The sequence below is a fragment of the Chamaea fasciata genome, unplaced genomic scaffold, assembly GCF_029207755.1.
Source record: "Chamaea fasciata isolate MVZ Bird 193981 ecotype frontalis unplaced genomic scaffold, bChaFas1.0.hap1 SCAF_3, whole genome shotgun sequence".
NCBI classification, from domain to species: Eukaryota; Metazoa; Chordata; class Aves; order Passeriformes; family Sylviidae; genus Chamaea; species Chamaea fasciata.
The window spans coordinates 2,066,187-2,093,637 of record NW_027094088.1 but is presented as its reverse complement, the minus strand read 5'-3'; the positions used below and the strand labels follow the sequence as shown (position 1 = coordinate 2,093,637).

The window sequence follows — 27,451 nt, the reverse complement described above, 5'->3', positions numbered from 1 at the left end:
TTTAGGTTGAGTACATATGTAATTTTGGAGCTGTGACTTCCACTTTCAGAAGATAAGACTTTTAAAGTACACACAAGCTTTTAAAAGTACATTGGTTGTACGGTCTGGAATGAATTTGTTTGCCTGGATAAATGAAAATCTGGATTTTGAAATCAACAAATAAGGTCTCCGTTAGCTTAATGAGACAGGAGATGTGTTTAACTGGGACAAAAAAAAAAATAGAGGGGTGAGTGAGGCACATTTATTTCTTTTGTTTTTCTGTTTCAGATTTTTATGAAACCAGATTTTGCCTTGGAAGATTCCTTAACGTTTAATGCCGTTTTACCATGGTCTCATTTTAGTACCGCTGGTGGAAAAGGAAATCGTGATGCAGCTTCCTCCAAATTACTTCAAGAAAAGGTACAACTTTGACTAAAGCTGTGGTTATCCATCCCTGCTGGTGGATACTGCAAAGGAGCTCCATGGCTGCTGCTGTGTAGTTCTTCTGGAGACATCGCTCTGGGCTTTGCTGTCTCTCATTTTGCATCACGATTGTTAGTAAATCGTGCAGGAGGCATCCTACTGAAAGAGAACTTCTTTCTCTGCTCAGTAAATCTCTCAAATCTGGAAAAAAAAAAGAATCTGTGTATGATGTAACAACTGGCTCTTCACAGCAGCTGGAACTTAGTGAACCAGCTATATGCAACTTCAGAGGAGTGGAGTAGTTTCCTTAGGGAGGAGGAGCAGTTCCGTGAGAAGGGAAAGCTGGATTGCACAGGTTGTACACTGTGCCAGACTGTTACTTTCCAACATCTGAGGAAAATTTCAGATTCAAGGCACTGTGGTTTCTATGCTGAGGGCAATTCTAAATCCTGTGGTGTTTGTGTTGTAGGAGATTCCTCTTACTTTTGTTGTTGCTTGCACTGATCTGGTTTTGCATTTCACGAAGGAGAGCATGAAAGCAGAGCTGCTTCTTTCATATTGAAAACAAAAGTCTCTTCTTGGTCGTTTTTATCTTTTTTTTTTTTGCTAGTTACGTGGTTATACTGTAGAAAATCTCAAAATGAGTCATCTTTACAGTACAAATACCCAGAAAATGCCTCTAGAAAGTCTGAGTAATTTTGGAGTCTGTGAGGTACATTAGGAAAAAATAACATGAGATTGTCTAGAAGGTGTTTCCAAATTTCTGGGAATTAGTCTTCCTGCTCTCCGGCCAACTTGGGAAGAAGAGACAGGCTCTGCTGGAAGCTCAAAGGTTCCTTAGGTTGTTCTCCACACCTAAAGTTGGAGGAAGGCTTCTTCAGAGTTTTTTGGGGCAGTTGCTGTCTGAAGATGGAAAAGCAATGTCTGGCGTATGCTGTGAACTTCCGAAAATGTGCCTGCCAGCAGCAGGATGGACACTCAGAAAGGACTTGTGTTGAAGCAGACCCAGAGCCCTCACTGATGCAGAGGAGTGAAAACACTGCTTCATATGACTGAAATGAGCCCAGATTTTTTTTTTGTTTTGTTTTACTTTTTAAAGCCTCCGAACTGCACGAGGTTTACACTTACCACATGTAAATATGCACTCTGCTGCCATAATTGTCCCTAGCTCCAGGCACCGTTTTCCAACAGGATTTTGAAAACCTTGCCTTAGGCAGATCTGCTCACAGCCTTTTGAGCTGCTGTTGATCTACTTCCAAAATTTCCTCATGATGTTTTCTTCTTTACCTCCTCCCATGTGTTGCCCTACATTGGGACTGTAAACTCTGAGGGAGGTGCTGTTTGCTCTGCTTCTTCTACCTTACTTAGCACAGCGAAGGGACCTGGGGCATTTGGTTGGTTTCAATCACATAAATAATTGTTTGTAGTATCCCTTGCTCTGATCTCTGCATCAGAGCCTGTCTTGGCTTTCCCTGTGGCTTGGTGTGTCACGGCTGGTTGGTGGAGGATGCTTCTGATTAAATTAGGTGTGAACAAAAAAGGTGGGTTTGCATATTGTGTGAATCCCTAGTGCATCCATAGGAAGCAGTATGAAAAGAACTGCAAGGAGGAAACGTTCTCCAGCTGATTTCCTTTCCACCTCTGGTTGGCCTTTTGGAATTCTGCAGGAGGTTTGAATGCTTGGCACCTCTGAGAAACCAGGTCATCTGTGTATTAACATTCAGATGAGCATCCTAAAGCCTCACTCCTTGGAGTTTGCATATTCAGCATCAGCCGGAACACAGAGCTTTTACAGTCAAAGAATCAGGCCAGCACAGTGGTCTGGTAACTGTTGGACATGGAGAATTTGAATTTCAGGTTCTGAACGTGTAGGTGCACTCTGGGAATCCCACAGTGCCAGCACACAGGAAATAGGCTTACTACTAATTCCAGCTGGTGGGCAAAAGTACAACTGCAGCCAGAGATACCCTGGAGATTTTTCTACAAAGAAAGTACTACAGCTTTTTAAATTAGCAGAGCCATTCAAGTGGTGTGTCATTAAGTATAGTAGCTGCACCTTTAGCAGCTTCAGTGACCCAAATTTCATAGCATATCTGCATGTATATTCTGTTGCACACAGTATCCAGAGCTGTCTCCTGGTTATTGTGCATATTCTGTGGCCAGCGTGCAACCATGTGCTACAAAACTTCAGGTGTTTTAGATTTATTTGCTTTTCTACCTTTTTATTTTCAAGCAGGAAAGGCATCAAATCAGCCTTCCCACAGTGATTTTGACTTAATTTAAAAAGAAGTTATTAAACCACAACAACAGAGGGATTTAATTTTTTATTAGCAAAATTTCCTCGTGGTACAACAAGGCAAATACTCTGAAAGTGCATTTACATGGTCGTAACAATAATGTTGTTTTTTTTCCTCTTCCCAGCTCAGCCATTATCTGGACATCGTGGAAGTCAATATTGCTCATCAGATTTCTCTCCGCTCAGAAGCTTTTTTTCATGCAATGACCTCCCAGCATGAATTGCAGGACTACCTCAGGAAAACCTCCCAGGCTGTAAAATTGCTTAGAGAGAAAATCTCTAAAATTGATAAAGTAATGTGTGAAGGATCGCTTCGGGTTTTGAGACTGTCGCTCACCAGAAATAACTGTATAAAAGCTTACAACAAACTGAAGTTAATGGCCACTGTACACCAAACACAGCCCACGGTACAGTTGCTGCTCTCCACTTCAGAGTATGTTGGAGCTTTGGACTTAATAGCAACAACACAAGAGGTGTTACAGCAAGAGCTTCAAGGTATTCACAGTTTCCGGTAGGTAACCATGTAGGAAATACATAAAGTGCAAGCAGAGCTGGAATGTGTTGAGCACATTATGGTGGCTGGAGGGATTTTTTCTACCTTTGTTCGTTCATTTTTCTTCTTAGAGGACCTAATGCAGAAGGTGTAAAATGTAAGTGTGGCATAAGCAGTGTGGCTAGTGCCTTTGCCAGAGATTGGTTTTAGTGGGTTTTTTTTTGGAGTGGGATGAACTTTTGACATCTAAAAGCTTCGTGTTCTGTTCTGGTTTACAGATGTTTTAGGGGTGCAGAGATGAGAGCAAAGCTGTGGCTGGACTTTCATCTTGCATGGCTTGTAGCTGAGAGGTGTTTTCCTCATGGAAATCCTGCAATCCTCCTCCAGGCAGCCCCCCAGGGATGACTCCTTGTGCCCATGTCTTTAGTGACTGATCTCGTTAAAGGAACATACAGGAGTATCAATGCAATAGAATCCTTCTAGCTGATGCTGATGTAAAATAAGTTATCATAAGATACAGATGGTTTCAAAGTGGTGCATGCAAAGCTGCCAGTGTGGCATGATGCTGGCAGAAGGAGAGTGTGGCTAAATCAGCTCCAAGGCTTGCATCAGCCTGCTGAGGAGCTGTGTGCTGAGTTTTCTGGGTTGATGCTGGGTGGGGGGTGGTTTGTTTGGAGGTTTTGTGGTTCCTGCAGCCCAGTGGTTCACAACTTGCATAATGGAATCATGGTTGCTGCTCAGTAACTGCAACATAAATGTTCAGAACTTTTTATAGTTACTGTTCCTTGTCCATCTCTTCTGTCGAGTTCCTAACACCCCTTCTAGCTAGTTTGGAAAAACACTCAATTTTTGTGTAGAAAAGGTACTAGAAGAAGTATTAAAAATGAAAATTTGAAAGAGCTAATAAATTATTGGGATAAAGTTGCTGTAAGCGTTTTTGTTAAAAAACCTGGAGGCAGACCATCTAAAGAGTGTAACTTGTCTCTCTTCAGACACAGTGCAGTCTGTCCTCTTTTGTGTTCCCGCTACCAACCCCTTGGTTCTGGTGCACAGTTCTGGACTGAGTCACCTTTGTATTGACCTTGGTGACAAGTCAGTGCAGTTCTACAGCCCTGTGACAGCAGCACTCAGGATCCAGCTGTGTTTTGCAGCTGTTTTTGTGTTTTAACCTGCGTGCCCTTGTCATTGGATTGACATGATTATCCCAAGAATGTGCCGTTGTTTCCATATTGCCCTCAGGTGTGGAGCGTATTTGTAGGTAGATAATCATCTTGTCTGTAAAGAGTAATTTCTTTGAGTAAAGCTTAGCTGGTTGTTTTGGTAGTTACAGACAGTGATGTGAATGAGAAATGTCCTCTCTGCTTTGGACACTAAAGGCTCACAAAGGTGAGTTAAGAGCTGCCCAAGTCACGTACCCCACCAAAAATGCAAGGGCGGATGAGAAGCCCAGCAGTTTCCAAATCTCACAATTGCTTGTGTGAAGAAATAACATGCACTGAAAAGATAGAAGCCTTCATAAAACTTCTCAGTCAAATGTTTGGATTCTTAAAAATAAGTAATTTTTTTTTAAAAGCCCAAATTGGTGGCAAGCACATATTCTTCAGCTTTCCCCAAGAAATGCCAAAGGGATCTTCTTGCTTTATTCTGAGCAAGAATGATGGCAGTTGTCAAGTGAATTAAATACCTGGTTTATTTTAACAAGGAACTTCTAAAGCCATAACACATTTTCTAAACAATTACTATTTTTTTAACTAAATACCTGATTAAAAAAACCCTCAACATCTTGTTTTAGTGTTGCCATGGCAGCTTGTAGAATTCGGTCTTTTCAATTGAGTCACGTCAGAATCATTCAATATAAAACAGTAAGAAAACTACTCAAATCATCAATTAATTTTTCCCTTGTCATATTGTAGGCAGAGAAAAATGTAAGTCGGTTTCTAGTTGTAGCAAAAAATGTTAAAACTGTTAAGATTGTGTTAAGTAATACACTGGTGTCTTTAGTCTGGATTAATGTCACTAATAATTTGTGTCAGTTGTAACTGCTTGCTGCTACTCCAGGATAGAATTAGAGTTTTAGAGCTCTGACTTTTCCAAGTTCACCCTTTTAATTTTACAAAAGAAAGCTAATGTGTTAACTAACTTAAAAATCTGTGAAAACACTTCCTGCATCGTTTTCACAGTCCATGTTGGGGTGATAGAGATACAGTGATTTTGCTTGTTTGTTTGTTTTGGGGTTGGTTTGGTTGGTTGGTTTGGGGGGTTGTTAGTTGTTTTTTTTTCACAGGTATGCTGGCAAACCACACTTTTATAGTATTTTATACAGTAAAACACAGATGCATGGAGAAAATAGTTCTCATTTGTGTATTTTAAAAGAAGTTTCACCCTGCAGTCATCATTTTACATGGCAGAGTTGTCACAGTCAGTATTCCTTGAAGGGATCTGATGGGTGAGTGGTACCTGTTAAGGGATCACTACCAAGGGGTTTTGTTGGAATATGAATGAAGGTTTGACTTGTTCCTGAGTGTTTCAGCTTGGAGGGTTTTTTTGTGGCTGCTGGAGATCAGAACCTCTTGGATAAAGTGGTGAGGGCAGGTTTTGGGAGCTGGTTTTGGATGTTTCCATAGCTGGGGTTTGAGAGAACAGGATAATGTACCAAGGAGGATCTTCATGCTTACCTCAGTAAGAACCTTGGTGTTGTTGCTCCTGGTGCTGCAGTCAGTTTTGCAACTCCAGTTACAATAATCTTTGGGGTGTTCCCCTGTTGTGTTTGTTCTGAAATGATGCAACTGGCTTGGACTTTCTACAGGCTGTTTTTGCTTAAATTAGATGTTTGAAATAAGTCTGCTTTGTCCATTCCAATGAATCATTGAACAGCGATTCCAAAAGCAGGTACATCCCTGGTCATCCTGAAATTAAAATAAGTAAATTAATCTGCTCAACTCAGATCCAGAAAGATTCATGGACTTCAGCAAAGGATCCAGCTACACCAGCACTGAATGACAGCCATGCTCATCCCCCCCCCCCCCCCCATTTTCTATCTAGGTTTGTCTAAAATATCACAGCTCCTCTTGGTTCTCATTTGCAAAATGTCTGTTTGTTTGTTTTTGTCAAAGAAAAGGCAGTCTGATTTTTACAGATACTTGTTCCCAGCTGTTAGTGAAAGTTGAAAAGCCTGGAGTGTTTGACATCTCTGAAGTTCCCACTTTTAAAGGGTGGTTGACATTTCTGATGTGAGAAATTCCCTCGTGGTTCTGTATGACAACAGTCTGCAAAATATTTTTTAAAAATCTCCCATACGTGGGAAAAACATTTTTCATTTAGAGTAGGATAAAAAAATGGCAAATTTAAAAGCTCCTGTGTGTTCTCTGAAAGCCATCCTGTCCTGTGAATTTAATCCGTGACCACATCAAAAGCTCAAACGTTTCAATTCGAAGAACTTGTGGACTGATGGTCTGAGGAACTCGACAAGCAAAAGAAGTATTCCTTCTTTTTAACACCTTGATACTGACAAGCACTGAGTATTCTTAGTTGTGGTACACCTCATTGGGCAGAGAGGTACTTGGCACCTTCCAAAAAAAAACCCAAAACAACCCCAAAAGCCCTACTTCCAAATTTTATCCTCCATCAATATTCAAGTCCATATGTTTTGGTGTAAAGGTGACAGTGCCTCTGAAAAATGCATGATTTCAGCTGCTCTGAGGAGTGAAAGATTGGAGCCTCCCATTAAGCCAGCGTTGATTGCATGGAAATTTCCTGCTGGCTGGTTGTTTTCTTCAACTGTTGAACTGATGATTCGTTTTCAGGTTGATTATTTAGCTCATATCTCAATGGCTGTTTCTCTCAGGCATCTTGGCTCACAGCTCTGTGAACTGGAAAAGCTGATAGATAAAATGATGATTGCAGAGTTTTCAACTTACGCTCGCAATGATTTAAATAGACCCCTAGAAGATGATTGCCAGATTCTAGAAGAGGTAGGTCTGTTATTGAAATAAACTGTCTCATGAATATGTTTGCATCTTTAACATACTTAATTAGCACTAACTAATTCACTCAGGTCCCTAGTAGCAACACTGTAATTTCAGGCTATTTATCTTCTCATCCACACCTCTCCCCTCCCATTTATTTTTGTGCTTGATAAGATTAAATAATTCTAATTAAACTCTGAACTGCAATCCAGGCCCACTTTATTTTTTCAAAATAATCAGTCCTCTTTTCTCTGATTAAATGTATACTGAGTTCACTTCGTGAACCTAAGCATGGAAGTGGAAAAGAACATGGACTCTCATCGACTTGGTTGTAAAATCTCAGTTTTTGCAATGAAAGCTGATATTTGCATGTTGTTCTCAATCTGTCTCCCCATGCTTTTATGGATTCTTATTCCAAGCATGCTTCATTCACAGTATCTATATATAGAGATATATTCCTCATTCCTCTGAAGATCATAAATATATGAAAATTAAGCTATTGTGGTTGCTTTCTAGCCCAGAAAAGATTTTTCTGGACTTTTGCCTGTAGGGCTCTTTAGTGCTGGAGGCTATGACCTGTTCAGCCTTGTTTTTAATCCATTCCATGAGCTGCAGAGGTTGGCAGCAGCACTGCAGTGCTCCCATTTCTGCCCTGTGGTTTCTTGCCCTCTGTGCTGCAGTGTGCCAGCCTCTCACTGGGGCTGTGCTGAGTGTCAGCCTTGCTCAGGATCAGGAGACTCACTCATGGTTAGAAATATCCACAGGTTTGAGCGCTTGTGAGTGAGCCCGGTTGAGGAATTGGCAGGAAAAGGGGGTGGGAGAAAGAGACTCAGCTGGTACTGCCACAGGGAACTTTTTTTTGTATAGGCAAAACTTGGCATTAATCTGGAGGAACTGGCTTGACCTAAATGCTGTTCACTGTGTGCTTGGTACATGAACTTTCTTACTGCTCTGCAGTTTCTTAAAATTGTTTCTTGTCTTCACCTTGATCTTCTTCATGTGTGTGTTTTTTTTTTTTTTTAATTTTCTTTTTTCTTGATAGGAGAGACTCGTATCTCTAGTATTTGGACTTCTAAAACAAAGGAAGCTAAATTTTTATGAAATATATGGCGATGAAATGATTAATACAGCAAAGAATATAATTAAACAGGTAAGACCAACATTTTTAATGTATGTGACCATCTTTCCTCTACCCCTTGCAAATAGTTTTTTAAGTCATTAAGAACAGCTCTGATGAGAGAGGAGAAAATCCTTTTCTGCATTGGTATGGTGGTTTGCCATTTGGGGCAGAGTATCTTTCAAGCCAAAAAACCTTACTGATAAAACCAGCTGAAACCAATAACTGAACAAAATTCAGATTATTTCTTTGGGGGAAACACATTGGCTAATTTGCATAGTGACATGATGACTTTTCTTTGCAAACTGATCTTAGGCTGAAGTTATGGTGTTTGATTCTTTCAGTTTTGCTCATCTTGTTTGCCCACACATGTGAGAATATTTTGTAAGAACGTTGGGGGTTTTTTTTTTCCCCTAGAGATGGGTGATTATTTAAAGAGTTACGCTCTGCTGTGCTATGAACTCTGTGTGATTTGTATCTCCGTCACAGAGATAAGTGCTGAGTTGAGCATCTCCTGTTCTCATAGGGTAGTCTGCAATTCACAGCCGCATTTTGAACTGGGTTGGGAACTTAGTTTTTAAAAGTTTGGATTTGTTTTTTAATACTGTTATTTGAAGGTTTTTGTTTTAAGCCAGACTTTGCTGTTCCAATCCCTTTCACATTGCTAGTAAATTAAAAAAAAAAAAAAGAATTAAAGAATAACACCAGGATAAAGCTGTTTATCTGCCTGGCAGTCTCCCCTGGCTTTTCACTTGCCTGTATCAGCAGTCATAAGGAGACTTCTTTTTTTTTTCTCTTTCTTTATTTTATTTGATCATATAATAGACAGGTAGCACTCCCTATTTTTCTGCACATTTTCAGTCTCAGAATGCTTTTGCCATTCTGCTGGGCAAGTTTTAAGTTGGGTTTTTCAGGTTTCCCCTCTGCTTAAGAGTGGACAACGTTTAATCAAATTGCAGTGTAAATTTCTGTTGAATAAGGAAAATCGGCAGGATTTGAGTATTCCTGTGTGCTTTGTGCAATGCTTTTGTGTGGTGGCCCATTGTCTCAGCTCTTTGGGGTGCTTTTCCTTAATAAAGGAAACTCTTTTCTTGCCACACCTCAAATGTGCTTCCTCTCCAAATGCATTGCTGGGCTCCTTCGGTCAGTGAATTTTCCAGTTTTACCATTGGGATTGTGCAGACTTGCTTAAATGCAAGAGGAGTTCACACTCTACTACTCATTTGCTCAGTTTATTGACTGGCATTTGGGAGAAAAGCCCCTTTTCAGTCTGAGTGGAGTTGATTTGTACCTTAGGCTTACAAGTAATGGGAAAAGAGATCAATGAAATCGCTGTAAAACTGCAGATGCGTTTGGAATGAAAATTGATTGCACTGGAGACTCGAAGAAGCTGCCCAGTTTTGTGTGCACCAGTTGCTTTGGGGGGTTTCTTTTGGGGGTTTTTTTGGTTTGTTTTTAGAGAAACAGGTTGTTAAGTGATACAAGTATGTCTTTCTTCTTTTACTTTTCCTTATTTTAACTTGAGGATTAATGTGTTTGTTAGAAAGAAGCTAAGATCTTCTTTTGTTTTGTTTTTTTCCCCCCTTAAAATTTGACAGTGTGTGGTTAATACGGTGTCGCAGATAGAAGAAATAGATACAGAAGTGGTTGTTAAGTAAGTATGCAGCCAGATTTTTTTTTTTGTGGTGGTGGGTGGGGATAGTATGTTTTTTAGCATAGATAAATTTATTGTTCTAATTTTTGCTTAAATTTCCCCATAATTAAGGATTATGCTTCTCTTGCATCTTAATACTCTGCTTTTGTCCACCTCTGGGTGGATATTGTTTTACTTCTCATTCAGATTCTAATGTTACCTTAAGTAAATAGATACTAAAATAATTCTGTGAATCTCACTGCCTCTGAAGCATGTATCTATTGAATCTATCTCCACTTGAAAGCACTCCCTGTTGCCATAATCTGTGACTTTGTATTAAAGCATGTCATTAGTTTAAGTTTCTCTCCCATAATCAAGAAGAGGAGCTATCCAGAGAAGATAACCAGACAACTTCAGCCCTAGAAATGGTCCATCAGGAACCTCACCAAGCCCAGCAAAGGCAAATGCCAGAGCAGAGATGGAGCCTGGCTCCTCTCTGTGTTTGCTCAGAGGGCAGTGGGCACAATGTGGAAGATGAGAAATGCCAGTTGAGTCATAGGGAGAATCCGTTCCCTGTCAGGCTGGTCAAACACAAGCTGTGGAATCTCTGTTCTGGGACATGGTCAGGCTTGGGCTGACCCAGAGCAACCCAGTGGCCAAGGCAGCTCCAGAGGCCCCAGCTCCAGGGGCCCCTGCCAGCTTCTGTTTTTTCTGTGGCTTTGATTCACTTGACTCAGCAAAGTGTTACCCCAAGATAATAAAAATGGTCCAGCTGATAAAGCAAAGTGAGTTGCAAAACCTGCATGGGTTTCATACCCAGATTGGGAAATGACTGGGCGCAGGGTCATATTTACACACTGGATGTTTGGTCACCATTCTCCAGTGTTTAGTCTTCTGCTCTTGGGTCCTAGCTGTGTATTAAAAATTACTTAATTTTTGTTCTGTCAATGATTTTTCTGCCCTTTTGCCACAAACAACTGATTTAATAGCAGAAGTGGTCTCATTGCAATACCTTGCAAATTGAGCCTTTAAATGGGCTTCGTAACAGAGCTTTTTAACACTTGAAAAGTGTGTCCATGTAGGTTTTCTTGTTGTTTAGGTGGTGTCTGTTGCTTGCCAGGTAAAAGTCTACACAGTTTTTCCTTGTATTTGCAATTCCATTTAAAGCATGTTTTCTTTTCCTTTATGTGTCAGTAGGCATCATGGCCAGCAAACAATTGCTGTTTGCTGAATACTCCTCTTTTTTTAGGCTTGCAGACCAGATGAGGATGATGAATTTTCCTCAGTGGTTTGATTTACTGAAGAATATTTTTTCTAAATTCACCATCTTCCTCAAGAGAGTAAAGGTAAGACATTGATTTACAAAGAACTTCATACAGTTCAGGCGTGAAAGGGAGTAAAGTTGCTTTTCCATTTCAGGTCTTTAAGATGTTGGTTTTGCTTGTAGAGTTCAAGCTTCTGATTGAAAGGCGATGTGAATATCAGCATCCAGGGCAAAAATGATTAGTGCTAACAAAGAGAGCAGTGGCAAAGAGATAAGACCTCTTTTGCTCGATTACTTCTATTCTAAGCTGCCAGGGATTAGGACAGGACTTTTGTACGTGTTAGATTGCTCCAAATGAGGTTTCTTTCACCTGTCTCGGAAACATCAGACAAAATGGGTCTGCCTCTAAATACTAATTACAGAACAGAAAGCCAGGATTTAGTTTAATTTTGTGGGCGAAAGAAAATCTCTTTCTAGCTGAGCTTGTGGGCTTTTTGGGGCGTTTTTTGGGTTTTTTTTTGTAATAAAAGTTATATTTCATTCTAGGCAACGTTAAATACTATCCGTAGCGTGGTTTTCTTGGTTCTAGACAAGAACCAAAAAACCAGAGAGCTGGAGGACACTTTGCAGAAGAACCCTGCTAAGGAGAGCGTGGTGGACAGCGAGGTGGCCTACCTGACCCACGAGGGGATGTTCATCAGCGACGCCTTCGGCGACGGCGAGCTGCCCACCTCCCAGAGGAACACCTCCCCCAACAGTGAGCCCTGCAGCAGTGACTCTGTCTCAGAGCCCGAGTGCACCACTGATTCCTCGTCCAGCAAGGAGCACACCTCCTCTTCTGTCACTCCAGGAGGAGTGGAGATGATGTGAGTGAACACCCTGCCCGTCTCCAGCTGGAGGGGTGAGGTGCAGGCGCTTGGTTGTGGTGGCATGGTACAAAAGTTGACTTGTTCCCTATGATTATTTTTCTTGGGGTGTCTGTTTGTTTGTTTGTTTTAAGATGGCTTCATGGAATACACCTTGATAAATTCTGGAGAAAAATCTTCTGCTTGTCATCAACTACCTGACTTGCACAAATAAATGAACAAATCCATCTCAGTGCTTTGGTTACACAGGCAGTGCTGCCCTGAGGTGCTTCAGTCTCCATAGTTCCAACCTTCTGGCATCCTTTTATGCGCCCCTTTACTTGTGGCTGCAAGTCAGAGCTATCTTTTGGAAAGAACCAGGCATAATGTGTGTGGGACTAGAGTTATGTGAAGCCAAACTGAAATACCACTTGTTACCCTGCTGAAAGATGGAAGACAGCAAGTGGCCTGCTCTTACTGCTTGGTCCTTGAGTGTCTGTACTTATGTGTTGAAGCAGCTGTTAGTTTCGATAGAGACCTTCCCCACCAAATGACAGTGCTGGCTGAAGGAGATGGATTTAAAATAAATCTGCTGTGCATAAAACACGGGCCTTTGTCTGTCTGAACATCTGTCGTGTGCTGGAAGGGAAATGAAATGTGAAGAGGAGTTCAGGGTTACACGGAAGAGCAGGGAAAGGGAAGGGGGTTGGATCCAAACTAGTCTGGAGCACTTTGCCAAGTTTGCTAAAAATACACCATCCAGCTTCTGAGGGAAAGTTGTTTCTGAGGCTGGTTGCATAACTTTGTTCTAAAATGAACTTACTTCACCACTCTTCTGGTTTTGTTTGCACCTTTGCTGTGTGTTTGGAGCAGGCTAATAGAAGTACGCAGAGCAATGTTAGCCCAGTTGCTGCTCTGTGTAAAAATCCACAGAACGGTGTTACCCCAGGTGCTGCTCTGTAGTGTCCTGAGTTCTCTTCTGTCGTGCTGTGGGTCCTTGGGCTGGCCCAGAAGATTGTGATCCTCACTGATGGCATGAACCATGGACAGCAGAGCTGTGCTAAGCACTGGCCTCAGAGCAGTAGACGAGTCACACAAGGTTTTTTTAAAAGGACTAACTTGAGATCCTGAAGTCTAAAGAGGTAATAGAAGAGAGCAGAGTATCTATTTTAGGCTTTACACTTGCATTGGAAGAAAAGTGCCGTGTTTCATCTGTCTTATGCTTGTGATGATGAAGTCTCACAGGAGCTGGGTAAATTTTAACTCAGTAAATTGTTGATTACATTTATTGTATCAGTAATGGTTATATCACGTTTACTCTTAGACCATTAGTAGCAATTAGAATGCAGAATCAAAAGAAAAAGGAAAAGGATGTGCCGTTATGCATTTCCTTCCTACAAGTGGCTGACAGGACCTTGACAGCATCTTAGAAGATCCCATCTGTATAAAATGACTTTGATGATTAACTGACTGCATTTGACAGTTGCTGCAAGGCTCTCTCCTCCTGTGTGCAAAAATACTGTTTGCTCCCTAAACTGGTGCTCAGCCAACTGCTTCTGTCACTCCTAGGATCGGGGATGACATGAAACTGACTGACCTGGAGCTGGTCAGGCTGGCAAACAACATCCAGGAGTTACTTTATAACGCCTCTGATGTCTGCCACGATCGTTCTGTCAAGTTCCTCATGGCAAGAGCAAAGGTGAGGGGCTTGGGTCAGGCTGCTGCTGGTGCCTCATGCTTGGTGAGCATTTGCTTCCAGGTTACTGCTGCAATCAGGGTTCATGGCATCCATAATGGGAGTACAGGAACTGTTCCTGCTGCCACAGGCTCTGCATGGTAATGCTCCGAGCACTAATATATATATATTAATGTTAATATAAATCATTGCAAGGCAGTGTTGGTTTCTTCTACATATTTCTTTTTCACATTCTGATTTGCTGTCTTTGATGCTTTCATGCAGAGAATGAGTGTCTGCTTGCACTGCATTCTACCCTGTCTGTCACGTGTAGGGTTAAATAATGTGTCTCTTCAGGCTGTAGTAGCCCTCAGACATGCTGACTGGTTATTTCTCTATTTCTCTGAATTTTTGTGGTGGTATGGTCTCCTTACAATGTTTTGGTTTTTGTTTCTTTTTTTCAGGATGGCTTCCTAGAGAAGCTGAATTCCAACGAGTTCGTTACTCTCTCTCGCCTGATGGAAAGCTTTATCTTGGACACTGAGCAGATCTGTGGCAGGAAAAGCATGTCCTTGAGAGGAGCTCTTCAGAGTCAAGCCAATAGATTTGTGAATAGGTTTCATGAGGAGAGGAAGACTAAACTAAGGTACCTCTGGGTGGAAAATCTTTGTGTTCTTCCATGAATAATTTTATGTATCCCATGCCAGCCGAAGCTTTTGTTGCCTAGAGCATCAGAAAGCTTGTTGTACTTAAAAGCAGGGGGTGAAAAAACTGTATTAAACCCCAATTGTTTCCAGTTGATTTAGACTTTTACTGTTTTCATAACTTGATTTCTTCAAACTGGATTGTTCTACAGTTGCCTAAGTAAGTACAGTAATGGCTACAGAAAGGACACAAAATTAACATTGAAGGGCAGGATTGCTCTGTTTCAGGGGTTTAAGAATAATTCACTTTCAGCTGTTTTCTTAAAAAAATCCCAAAGCCCTTGGAGGAACAGCCTGGCCAGTAACATCCATCAAGTCTGTTTGCTCTCATCCATCAACAGCTGTAAAATTCCCATATTTATACATTACTTCATTGGGTCATCTCATAAAGACCTTTATTGCCTGGTGTAGTTTTTGATCTCCTATGACAGACTGAATGAACAAATTGTGAGATCTCCAGACCAGCACAGTGTTGTTCTGTTTTGCTGCTGTCGATTGCTGGGCACCTCCTTCTCATGAAGATGACGTGACATAACGTTTTGGGCCAGTGGGGTTTTTTTAAATCATTTTTCAGCATTACAGGCAAGAGAAGTGTGAAGACAAGGTATTTCTTTCTCAGCCTCCTCTCTTTTGTGTTTGTAACCAGCCTGCTTTTGGACAACGAGCGCTGGAAGCAAGCTGAAGTTCCTGCTGAGTTCCAGGACCTCGTGGATTCAGTGTCAGATGGCAGAATTTCGCTCCCTGAAAAAAAACCAACAGGTGTGTGCCTTGCAGTCCTGCTGTGAAATGAATTTATTGTCTGCTGAGTTTATAATTCTGCTGTTGAATGTTGGTGGACATATTCTGATTACACACTGGATCTGTGTTTACTTGCTGTCCTTTGGAGGGATGAGAAGAAAGTTGATAGCTGTTCTCTTTTCTTTTTCTTTATTTTGTTGAAATGCCTTGTGCTGAAAGATTATCTGTTGCTTTATTGAAAACACCCAGAAGTGTTAGCTGCCTTTTTATTCCCAGTGTAGAGGCTTGCAGTCTCTGCACAAATTCAGTCTTTTCCCACATGTGCTCAGCCCTCCTTGTATGAAACAAAGCCTGCTCCTTCCCACTGCTTCATCTGCCAGTTCAGATGAAAGGCACCATGCCATGTGGCTGCTCATGGAAGGGAAAACTCGTGTTCATTCAATTATTTACCTTGCCACAGAAACCTCATTTGACCTCAGAGAAGTCACTTTTTCCTCCTCCTGCCCCACTTCCCGTGTGTGCACAGTGGGAATGCTTAATGTGTTCTCACCTCGTGGGGATACTCATCCAACACTGCAGTGATTGGAGGGGAAGTGAACATCCAGAAGAGAAAGAAAACTTGCAGAGAGGAGGGAGAAAAGAGATTAGAAGGAAGAAAATACAGTGATGTCATGACGGAGAAACCTTGACTTCCCAGAAGGAACATAGCAGATAACAGAGGGTGTATTAAGGCAATAATCACTCCAGTTATGGAACGTGACACCAAAATATGTTCATCAACCATTGCTTGTAAAACAACCTCCTGCAGCCTCCTTCAGGCAGACAATTTAGCATGAAAAACTGCATCAGTAAGAGCTTCAGTTATGAAGCCTGAGGAAAAAGTGATTTGAAGCTAAAATATTAATGTACACAGCAAATCACTTGAGAATGTGTAGTAGAAAACCTAGTGGCTTTTCCTGCCTTTCTTCTGTTGGTAACCTGTTGTATTTGGAGTTTTTAAGTCCATAATGACTGTGGGACTGTGAGCTTTTTGAACTAAAATCACAGCAGATAATGAAGTAACTTTATGGGTCGTAAAAATTTTGATGAGTGATCAGCTATTTAATAAATACTGTAAAAGAGAGAAGTGCTTGCTACAAAGATTGTGGGTTTTTTCAAACCTTAGCAAGTGAACACTGTGTTTTTACAAACAGCATTTTTTGCACTCGTTTTTAGTTCAACTCACTCCTTTTCCTGTCTTGCTAAAATATCTAGCTACCGAAGAAAGAAAGCCAGCTGAATTCCTTATTGTTGAAGGACAAAAATATGCAACAGTTGGGTAAGATGCACTCTTTTCTCTTAGCAGTGGGTTAGTTGGCAAGAGCTTTTGGGTAGAACTGTGATGAATGCTAACAGCTTTAGCAATCTTATTTAAGATTGCTGTTAAACTGTCTTTCCTATAAGCCCCTTTAAATATGGAAAGGCTGCAATAAGATCTCCCCAGAGCCCTCTTCTCTCCAGGCTGGACAGCACCAAAATACCTGATTCCACTGCTGAATGGTTGCTTATCTTCTTCAGAATAAGATATGGGCCATCTCAGAAGCTGCATGTACTATTTTTTGGTATCCTGGCTGATTTGAATTGGAAAGTGGTTTCTTAAAGCTGGTTGTATCAGAGACATTTTAAAATGGATGCTACTCCCTTATTTCTTTCATTTAAAAGCATGCTGTGTTTGCAGAGACTGTGAGGCTTAAGCATTAATTATGGATGAGAGTGTTTTTGGAGAGGGAGTAAAGCCTGTGGAAGATCTCACTCCCCAGAGCTCTAACATCAATTTGCACCAAACTTAAAAGGTGTGATGTACAGGATGTCTTGGATCAGCTGTCATTTAATGGGTTGCTTCATGATGATGTGTCACTGTTCAGTTGGAAACAGAATCTGAGGGCTGAGAACTTCTGTGCCAGGCAGATGATCTCACTGCTGAAGAGCATTTCAGGTCGAGTAGGAGCATTGCTCTAAAGGATAAAATTTGCTTAATATATGATGTGTTTGATAACATACCTCTGCTCACTTGAAACTTGTTATATTTAGCTCTGTGAGGCAATTGAGAGCTTCACAGTGCAAATATTTGTTTCATTCCTACACACTTCTACATCCAGTTTCACTGCATCTAATCAAATAAAATGCATTCATCTCGAATGCCTCGTGTTCACAAAACATTCTCCAGGTGTTGATTTTCAGTTGACTTGGCATCCTCTTTCTGCACTCTACTGCCTAAAGGAAGAAAGAGATTTAACTTTTTGAAATGCTAAAATATCTACTCTGAACATTTGATCTTGCATCAATTTTCCTGCCTTCTGTGTGTTTGAATTCAAAGGAGCATGCTTGCTCATTGGGGAGCTTTCTTAATTCCATCCAGTAGCTCCCAAATTCTCCAGTGCCTGCTGACTTGAGGAGAAATTGCAGGTGTGGAGCATCTTCGAATATTTGGTGCTGTTCCTTCACAGCTGCCTTCTCTGTTTGTGACTCCTTAGCATTTATTATATATTTTTCAGAGATTTTCTTTCATATAAAATACTTCCCCCACACACCACCCTGTGGAATGGGAATTGGCTGTAACTATCTCTACGTAAATCTCCTTTTATGATTCACTTCTTCTCCACATCAGTTAGTGGATTTATTCAGTGCTATAATCTCTAGCATTGGGTTGCTTTCTACCGACATGACTGGCCTGACTGGTGTTTGATTTTTTTTCAGCATCTTTTGTGCACTGAGATGACACATTTGGCTGTTACCTCTCTTCCAGGACAGTATTGCTGCTAATAAGAATAATCCTGGAGTACTGCCAGTGTGTGGATAACATTCCTTCCATCACCACTGACATGCTGACCCGCCTGTCGGATTTACTCAAGGTATGGCCAAGCAGAGAACGTGTCTTACCCTCAGTAATGCTCCTGTGATTTCACCTAAATCATAAAAATTACCAGGAGTCACTGTGTTTGCTGCCGTGCCGTAAGGAAACCTTTCAAGCCAAAGGCATTAAAGATGCAGTTTTTGTGGGAATTAACTCTGGCTGTTCACCTGGAATATTGGAAGTTCCATCTGGTAGTGTTTGACACAGCTGCCTGTCCTTCAGGCTGGGTGTAGGATTAATGCTGCTGCTGAAGAAAAAGCAATTTGATCTCTGATGCCACAGAAATACATATCTGTGTTGAGAAAGGAAACAAGTCCCTTGGTTTTTACAAATCAGTACAGTCATTAGAAGCATGAAAAATAGTGTGGGATGAAGGGTCTGTTGTAAAATGTAAAGGTGATGAAACAACAGGACCTCTTTGTCATTTATTTCTCACTAGAGAAGAGGGAAGCTGGTAAAGGCCAGACACTGCAAAGTAAAATAACTCATCAATAATAAAAGGAGCACATTAATGCACCTTAAAACTGTCATATATATATATATATATTTATATATATACATATCTATATGCCTAGCAGGTAATTTATGTCAAGGTTTTCACTTGTATCTTTGCCCACAAAGGCCTTATCAGGTATTTGAGTTCTGAACATCAGTATAATCAGTGAAAGATAAACAGATTCAGTCTCCAGAAGGACATTTTACATAGGATAGGGGGCAGGGAAACAAACTCTAGGAGATGGACCTTTAAATATTTGTCCTGTTGGTAGTTTGTGTTTGAATAACCGGACACAGGAACACTGCTCCCTGCAGTTCTCTTTCAGATTCATCCACAAATTTTCCCTTTTAAAAGCACTCTCCAAGGCAAATCAATCTGTCTGAGCCTGCCCCTGTTTAAATCTCCTTCTCCAGCTGCTGCTTCCCTCAGGAATTGCAGCACCTTTTCACAGGTAGAACAGCAGTGGGTGCATCAAACTTGGCCAGATTTGCATTTCCGTGTTACTTCCCTCTCCTTAACCTTGTCTCATTCTAGCTCTGTCATTAGTGGTTTATATCTTGGTACTCAAACATCATGTGCAGTTTAATTACTGTGTTTTTTACCTGTCAGCAAGGTGCCATCCATTGACCAGGTGTCAAGAGCAGCTAGAAAAAAAAACAAAAGCTCATTTATTACACTTTGAACAAAGTAGAGGCACTCCAGGTGTTCTGGCACTGTGGTTTTTGTCTGACAGCTGGCAGAGCCAGCAAACCTTGAGAGTAGCAAGAGCTGGACTTGATAGTGATGCAAAATGGAAAGCATTCCCAGGTAATGAAATTCCAGGCAGTTCTGAGCTGTGGCTGCAGCCTGAGGGAAATCATGGAATCCTTTAGATTGGAAAAGACCTCGAGTATCAATCAAGTCCAGTCTTTTACCCAGCGCTGAACCACATGCCCAGGGCCACATCTACACATCCTTTAAATACTTCCTGGGATGGTGACTCCACCACTCTCCTGTTCCAGTGTTTGACCACCCTTTCAGTGAAGACATTGTCCCTAATATCCAAAACTTGAGGCAGTTTCCTCTTGTCCTGTTGCTTGTGGAAGAAGAGACTGAGCCCTACCTGGCTGCACCCTCCTGTCAGGGAGTTGTAGAGAGCAGGAAGGTTCCTCTGAGGCTGAGCACCACTGGCTCCCTCAGCTGCTCCTCATCAGACTTGTGCTCCAGACCCTTTTCTGGGCACATTCCATCACCTCCATGTTGTGAGGGGCCCATACTGAGCACACGTGGCTGTGATTCCTGGGGTTGTTCAGGTGGTGCAGACAACAGAAGGCTCCTGGCCTTCCTGCTGGGTGCGGGAATGTTTTCCTCCCAGCGGGCACAAGGAGGAGGTGTTGCTCTGTTGCAGGCGTTCTGCTCCCTCACTGCTCTCAGACCATCTGGGAACAGTCATTCCCTAAAGGCAGGGCATAGTTCATGTGTCCAGCACCCTTTACAGACCAAGCTTTTGATGGTTTGCATCACAGTTAACACTAACCTGAGCTAAATACCTCAGAGGAGCTCAGGCTGTGTGAGATACTGAGCCTTTGACTCAGGGATTCTACTTTAAATTCCGCACAGAGGTGTAAGAATAGTTCTTGTGTTTCTGGAGAAGATGAAGTGAATGTGAGGCAGTTTCAGCCCCTGCCCTCTGTCTTGAGAGCAGTGTAAGTTACGCCTCTCAGACCAGGGGTTCAGCTGCGCTATGAGGTCTGGGTTGCTTTTCTAGCCCTGGATGCCCCATTCTGGCAGCCCAGAGTTGGGGGCAGTGGTTCATGGTGGCTCTGTGGGCCTAACACATTTTTCAGGCAACAGCCAGAAAATTATTTCCCCTTTTTACACGAGGAGGGTTAAAACTTGAGGTTTGTTCTTACATTATCATGAAGAAAGACCTGTGAAGCAGAATAATGCCCCTGGCCTCAAAAAGGAGGTGTTTGTGAGGGCAGTCCTGCGTGTTGCAGACACAAGCTGCAGGGCAGCCTTGTCACAATTTCTTCTGCATCTTCAGGTGTATGAGAAAAGTTTTCCCACTCAATGGACAGTTCAGTTCAGGTATGAGCCCCGAGACTTCTGCTCTACATTCAGTGCAGGAGTTGGGGACAAGAGCAGTGGCTTTTCTGCTGCATCACCCTGGCCCAGTCTGGAATATCTGGTGTCTCAAGCTGGGTGAGGAAGCAGAATTCAGAATTCCAGTGTAAGTAAGAATGTGCTGATAGCAACTGTCTTACAGTCCAGAGGCTTTGTTGTGCTTTTAGTTATAACTTATTTTCTCCTGGAAGTAAATTAGGGAAGTCTAAGCATGAGCTGTCCACTATACCTGGAATTCTGACATGATTGGCTTTTCATCTTCCGTGCATCATTTCTTAAATCCAGTATTTCATAATGCTACAAACATAGATTCAGTCACCTCAGCAGGAGGGAATTTCAGTGCTTTCAAGTTTCCTTTAACAACAGCAGTGGAGAAGGTCAAGAGCCTGAGCAGAAACCTCTTGTCTTGATGTTTTCCCCTCTGATATTACGTGGCTACTCCACTGAGGAAAACTAGTGACCCTCTAGAACCGGCCTTCATAATAACTGACTTAATCTTGCAAAATTCTACTGGTGGTGTTTCCAAACTGTGACTTTATGTAGTTGATAAAGAGTCAACGTGCATTTTCACTGTCCTCCTTTTTCTCACACAGTATTTCAACTCCAGAAGTTGCCAGCTAGTGCTTGGAGCCGGTGCATTACAAGTTGTTGGCTTGAAAACAATCACTACGAAAAACCTAGGTATGGATTTCTGTGTTTAAAATGTCAAAGCTTGTTCCCCTGGCTGTTAAAAAACCCAGGGGCAGAAAATCCCTAAATATCTGTGCTGGGCTGTGTTTTGAGTTGACACAAGAGGGTGGTAAGACTTTGCCAGTTACCTGCCTGGAGTGTACTTTAAAAACTTTCTCCTGAAATTAAGAGGCAGAAACACTGCTGCTTTGAGAATGTGGTTGCTGAGGTTAAGTAGCTGATGAGTCAGGTGTTTAGAGATCTCTCCCATGTCTGTGTGCTCTCAGGGCTCAAAATACCCAGTGAACACTCAAAGCCTCCTGTAAAATCAGTTCCTTATCCCATCTCAGCAAAGCTGGGTGGGGGTTCCCAGGGAAACAAACGTGTTCCCTCCCTGCCTTAAGGACAGACGAAAGCCCACCCTGTGAAATTGTGAAATGGTGTCAGATTATTGCGTTCCTTGTGTCACAGGAGACATAAATCCACACAGCAATGACTCTTCCTGAGTGATAACCACCTTGTTTCTCTCCCTGGCTTCACAGCCCTCTCCTCACGTTGCCTCCAGCTCATCGTACACTACATTCCCATTATCAGGGCTCATTTTGAAGCTCGCCTGCAGCCCAAGCAGTTCAGCATGCTCAGGCATTTTGACCACATCACGAAGGTAATTCTTCCAGCATTTCCTGAAGCACAAAAGTTCTCCTTTTCAGCTGTGCTCATGAAGAACATGAGTGCCATTAGAAAAATGAAACCTGCTTTCTTCCCTTACAGGATTATCACGACCACATAGCTGAAATTTCAGCCAAGCTCGTTGCCATAATGGATAGCTTGTTTGACAAACTATTATCCAAGGTAATGATTTATGGAAATAATTATGCACTCTCTAAATTGCAGCTGGAGGTCTCTTTGTATAGAGTCTAGATGTTTCAAATGGAATCTTAAACTTGCCTAGGCAGAGCTTGTTTGAATTTCCTTTAACTGTGTAGATGGAAAGCTCCGTGCTGTTCTCAGGGAGCATGGGAACACAGGGTGGAGACAGGCTGCTGAGAGCTCTAGTGGGGCAGCATTTCTGTCTTCCTTGCTCTTTCTGTTATTTTATTGTTACTCTATGTTGTGCTTTCTCATTTCATCTGTTTCTTTAGTCTGTCAAGCAGTGCTGACTAAACTCAGGGTGAAAAAAAAAATAAAGTGAAAGCATTTAAATTGGGATTTCCCACTCCTATTGTGCTTAATTTTTTTTAAAAAAATACGTTTATGCTCTTCTCTAAAGACCAAAATGGTCTGCTTGGTTATTGTGGTGTTAAAGCTGTTGACCTCAGCTGCAGATAAAAATGACCAAGAGATCTTGGAGTTCTTCCTGGGGCTGTTGCTTTTCCCCCTGATGATGAAGAGTTGGGTGTGGCTGTGATCATGCAAGAGCCGCTGCTGCAGCCTCCCAGTTCCCTCTGCCTTAACAGCGTGCTGGGAAATAGGAAACAATTTCTTGCTTAACTTCCTTGAGGCACTCTTGATCCCTCAGGCTGGGTGGTTGTTCCCTGGAACAGAAAGTGTTATTTTTCTGCTCCTTCTCCTGTCAGAATGAGGTCACTGGTTTGGATTTTCTGTGAAGACTTTCTCAAAATGCCCCATTTCTTTTTTTTCCTCTTGTGCTCAGACAGGCTTTGTTCTCTTTCACAATTCAGGCCCACATAAAAGCAGGCATCTCCTGCGATCTGTTTGTAAATGATGTGGTTTACAATGATTGCTCCTTCCTGAATTGTGCTCTGCCATGGGGAAGTGTCACCCTCCCAAAGGTGACCTGCCAGTGTGTCACCCAGGCCTGTGATGGCACAGTCTCTCCACCTGGGACTGCAGAGCTGGCTTCACTCTTCCTGGGACAGGTTTTCTGTGTTTCTGAAATCCTGTTCAGGTCTTCCCCATCCAGAGTGGGGACAGAAGAATTTTGTCCCCTTTGTAGCAAATTCTGTTGCCATCTGATGTTTTCCAGTGCCTTTGCTTCTTGGATTTTTTTTTTTTGAACTTTGCTTTCCAAGGTATTTCTGCAATGTTCTTGTGAGGTTTTTTTGTATTGTGATGTAGTTGGGGTTTTTTTGTTGTTTTTTTTTTTTTTTTAATGGCATATAGGTGAGATTTCAGGAGTTTCCATTTCCTTATGGTTTCCTTTCCTTGATTCTTCAGAAATTTGGATGTGCATGATGCTAGGCAAGCAGATTTCTCTGGGGAAATACTCAAGGAACATATTTCTCAAAGGCAGAAATGCTTTTCTGCCATGGGCTGGTAGCAGCCTGAAGGAGGGGGCCAGCTCACAGCCACAGCACCTGCATCTGCAATTCCTGGCGGGATCAGATCATGCCCAGCCACCCTTTTAATTTGTGGCGTGCTAAATGGATCTGGATTCCTGACCTTATTAGCAAATCCGAGCCCCAGGTGGCTGTTGGGGCTGTCTCCTACATAAACCATTTTACAGTGGCAGAAAGGAGTTAACTGGTTGTGTGTTTATTTCCAGTATGAAGTGAAAGCCCCTGTTCCTTCAGCATGCTTCAGGAATATCTGCAAGCAAATGGCAAAGATGCATGAAGCTATATATGATCTCCTTCCCGAGGAGCAAACTCAGGTGAATGTTATTTTTGAGCTTCATCTCACAGCTCCCTTGCAAATGCACATGGACTTGGGAACAAGAGAGGCTTTTTCTGGGGAGAGGGGAATTCTTTTTTGAGTCCTGGTGAAACCCACACATTAAAGGGCTTGGCAGCAGTCACAGGCACAGCTCGGGCTGAGCTGAAGGAAGTATTCCAGTGTGTAGGGAGAGCCATGAGGCACACCAAAAGAATGGATTTCAGGATTTTGAGCTGCCTTTTAATGTCTAGAGATGGCAATCCAGGAATTAGTGCTGAAATGCTGTGCAAATGGCAACACTTTGGGCCTTGAGAGCGGCCCTCTGAGAGGATTATTCTGTAACACTGCTCAGAATCAGTGGCTTCCAAAAATCCCTCAATGTATTACACAGCCAAATTATACCAGCTGTGCTTTTGCAGGAGTTTTTGCTGCAGTCATTGCTACTGCAGAATTGCAAATCTTTAAGGACAGGAAGGACCAATCCAGTCACTGAATACAAGCTGTCATTCCTCTTTCACATTCGATTAAACGGTCCCTTCTAGAACAGGAAAGGGATTTGTTAGGAGAAAAGTTGAAGTTCCAAAGCGGGTGTCCTTGAAGTGCCACACAGAATGAGCAGGTGAGGGTGTCCTGTGTGGCCAGAAGGGAGAATCACATGAGCTGCAAAACCAAAACCAAAAGTCAGTGACTGAGGGTGTTGTGTTTCCCCTCTGGAGGCAGTGATGTGAGCACGGGCGCAGCTCCTGACTCTGCTGCTTGTGGTTTTTTGTTTCCAGATGTTGTTCCTACGAATTAATGCAAGCTACAAACTGCACCTGAAGAGGCAGCTGGCCCACCTCAACGTGGTCAATGATGGAGGACCTCTGAATGGGTGAGCTGGGGCTCTTCTCTCCTTTCACTGGGCAAATAAGCAGGCATTGCCTTCTGCAAGGCAGTTGTGGCTGCAGAATCACAGCTCCATGTTTTAGCATGTCCCATTTGGAGCTTTCTGACAGTCAAGGGCATTGTGCCATCCCACAGTCACTGGGAGTGCAATCCACCTGGGAGCTGGACGTTATCTGACTGGAAACCTGCTCGTAGGTGTCCTCAGCTCATGGATTGCTTCCTCTCCCTTGGAGTGACAGCAGCAGCCACAGTTTAATTAGCAGGAATTGTGTGATTCCTGAGGCAGTTTTGAAACGTGGATGGTGACTCACGGTGCTGGCAGAGTAAAAATAGGAGAAAGCAGCGTTTCATCTGTGCAGTGGGCAGCTCTGCAGGGATGGTTTTTAGAGCAGAACTAGATTTGAAACAGAGATTGTGCTCACAGAGCTTTTCCCCTGCCCTGCCACAGCCCATTCCATCCCCAAGCAGGTCAGCAGTGCCTGTCCTGAGAGAGTTTCCTGTCCTGTGCCTGCTCTCCCCACCTCCCAGGAATGAATTCTGTTGTCAGCTGGAGGTTTTAATTGCTCCTGATGACCTGGGGGCAGTGAGGTGTGTGCAGTGTAACGAAGGTGAATGGAACTCCTGGGCCTACCCACGTGCAAGAAGATTGTCTTAGGTTGCAGAAGTCAGAGAAGAAAGTTTTTAGTGTTTCAAATGTCACTGGAATGAAAGTTCTGTTCCTTTCCAGTTCGTTGTCGTTTCTCCTGCTTATGCGCGCATTCCCCCTTGTGCTTGGTGCGGGAGTTGATCTGAACTGAGTTCACAAGGTGACGTTCCGTTGCCTTTGGTGCTTATGAAGGTGTTTGTAACCAAGCTCAGAGTGTCCACTGCAGCCCCAGCTGAAGGGAGAGCTTTTTTTTGGTCAACTTTTCTACTCTGTAAATGCAGCTTCTGTTCCTACATCTTGCCAGCAAGAAGCTTCAGGATCCCTGACACGCTTCAGCAGCTCTGAGGGATTTTTAATTCGGTATAAACTGTTACAAACAATACAGCTGTTGTGCTGTTCAGTTGCTTTTGACATTAGTCTTAGAATCACGGAATCGTTACCCTCTAGAATACAGAAGTTAACGTTGCAATAATTAATATTCTTATTTGGAATGGAATTGGGGGTTTTAAGTCTAGATAAGCCTGGGATTGCAGCAAGAGAATAGAAGTTTTAAATGCCTAATTCCTGCCGGGTTTTCTGAACTCATGGTTTGATCTCCCTTCCCTAGAACTAGTTTTACACCCAGCAGTAATCCTGTTATGGATGACCACTGCTGTAAAATAAACCACATCCAAAGCATTGAGTTTTGAACTGACACTTAAATTATCTAATCCAGGCATAGGATTTGAACATGTATCGTAGCAATTGTTGTGCCAAAGTCCTCCACAAGCCCTGCCTGCCTTTCCAGGCACTCCAGGTGGATGTGATGGCGTCACATTCTAATCTTGTGTGTTTCACTGCAGGCTGGTCACTTCAGATGTGGCTTTTTACACTGGAAACCTTCAAGCTCTGAAAGGCCTTAACAACTTAGATCTAAACATGGCTGAAATCTGGGAGCAGAAGAGGTGATAATCCATCGGGAGCAGTCACTTGGCTCTGACCACAGACTGACTTTCTTCTCAGCAGCGTGACAAGAGTGAGGTGAATCCTTGAGCCCAGAGCCCCAGGAAGGGCAGGATTGAGAGTCGGGGGAGCTTAGACTCAGAGGGAGCTGCAGGGAGAGATCCTGCCAGCGTCCTTCAGCAAGAAACAAGTGATCAGCTGTCTGTGCAATGTTTTTTCATTCTCTCTGGAAACAGACTCAGGTTTCTTTGGACCAAATCCAAAAGAACACATAGCTGTAACACAGCTGTAGTTGTCTAGAATGCTCTGTATATCTTTATATTAAAAAGATGCTTTGCATTTCTTCTAGTGCAATGAAATTCACATGGTGTCCCACCTTATTTAATGATGGTACAATATAAAAAAAAATCTTGGCAGTTGGAACGCTGTAGAAAATGTTTTTTCTCTATGAAACTATGCTGTTCTAAAATTTATTTTTTTACAGAACTTTATATAAATAAATGTCTTTTGATTGCTCACATGTAGGATTCAGCTTTGTTAGGGAGCAGTCCTGTTCCAGGGGATTTCTCAGGACATAAAATCTGAAGATTTTTCTAAGCAAGGGGCAGTTCCTCAAAGCAATTCCCTGTGGGAAAGAGGAGTGACCTGGCCCTGGTTAGCAGTGGAGCTCCTGGGGGAACAAGGCTGCTGTAAGGATGGCCCCTGCCAGCAGGGAGGGACAGGGACACAAAGAACAGGGCAGGAAGAACTGTAAAGTTTTTAAGCTGCTTATAAAAGAGGCTGCACCATTAAGGGGAGCGCAGCTGAAATTAATGTGTTTCGGAGTTTTGAACAGACTGGAGGCTGCCAGTACTCAGTCCAAGTGCCTGCATTTCTCACCTCACCCCTCTGTACCTGTCCCTGGTGGAGTGCCTGACCCTGAGCTGATGGTGTCTGATGGAATGGTCTCCGCTGCAGCGTGCGTGTGCCTGTGGTGCCCGGTAGCAAAACACCTGTCATTCGTTGTCAGTCAAAAATAAAGCTCTAAAATCACAGTTGTTTTTAAAGACCAACTTCTTTAATGATA

At 42.5% G+C, this 27,451-nt stretch overlaps 1 protein-coding gene across 2 annotated transcripts in view; it reads left to right on the top strand.

Annotated features, from left to right (window-relative positions):
• The window catches only part of VPS54 (VPS54 subunit of GARP complex), a 41,688-nt gene extending 14,304 nt beyond the window's left edge, over positions 1-27,384 (top strand). For both annotated transcript variants that reach the window (XM_066177717.1, XM_066177718.1), the window contains 18 exons: positions 268-399; positions 2,824-3,209; positions 7,036-7,162; positions 8,199-8,306; positions 9,872-9,927; positions 11,156-11,252; positions 11,717-12,036; positions 13,585-13,714; positions 14,155-14,336; positions 15,041-15,153; positions 16,387-16,450; positions 17,918-18,023; positions 21,221-21,308; positions 21,839-21,960; positions 22,068-22,148; positions 23,803-23,910; positions 24,689-24,783; positions 26,286-27,384. In XM_066177717.1, coding sequence (XP_066033814.1) covers positions 268-399; positions 2,824-3,209; positions 7,036-7,162; positions 8,199-8,306; positions 9,872-9,927; positions 11,156-11,252; positions 11,717-12,036; positions 13,585-13,714; positions 14,155-14,336; positions 15,041-15,153; positions 16,387-16,450; positions 17,918-18,023; positions 21,221-21,308; positions 21,839-21,960; positions 22,068-22,148; positions 23,803-23,910; positions 24,689-24,783; positions 26,286-26,391 — 2,421 coding nt within the window. In that variant the 3' untranslated portion in view covers positions 26,392-27,384. The remainder of the gene's footprint in view (positions 1-267; positions 400-2,823; positions 3,210-7,035; positions 7,163-8,198; positions 8,307-9,871; positions 9,928-11,155; positions 11,253-11,716; positions 12,037-13,584; positions 13,715-14,154; positions 14,337-15,040; positions 15,154-16,386; positions 16,451-17,917; positions 18,024-21,220; positions 21,309-21,838; positions 21,961-22,067; positions 22,149-23,802; positions 23,911-24,688; positions 24,784-26,285) is intronic.
• The last annotated feature ends 67 nt before the right edge of the window (positions 27,385-27,451 follow it).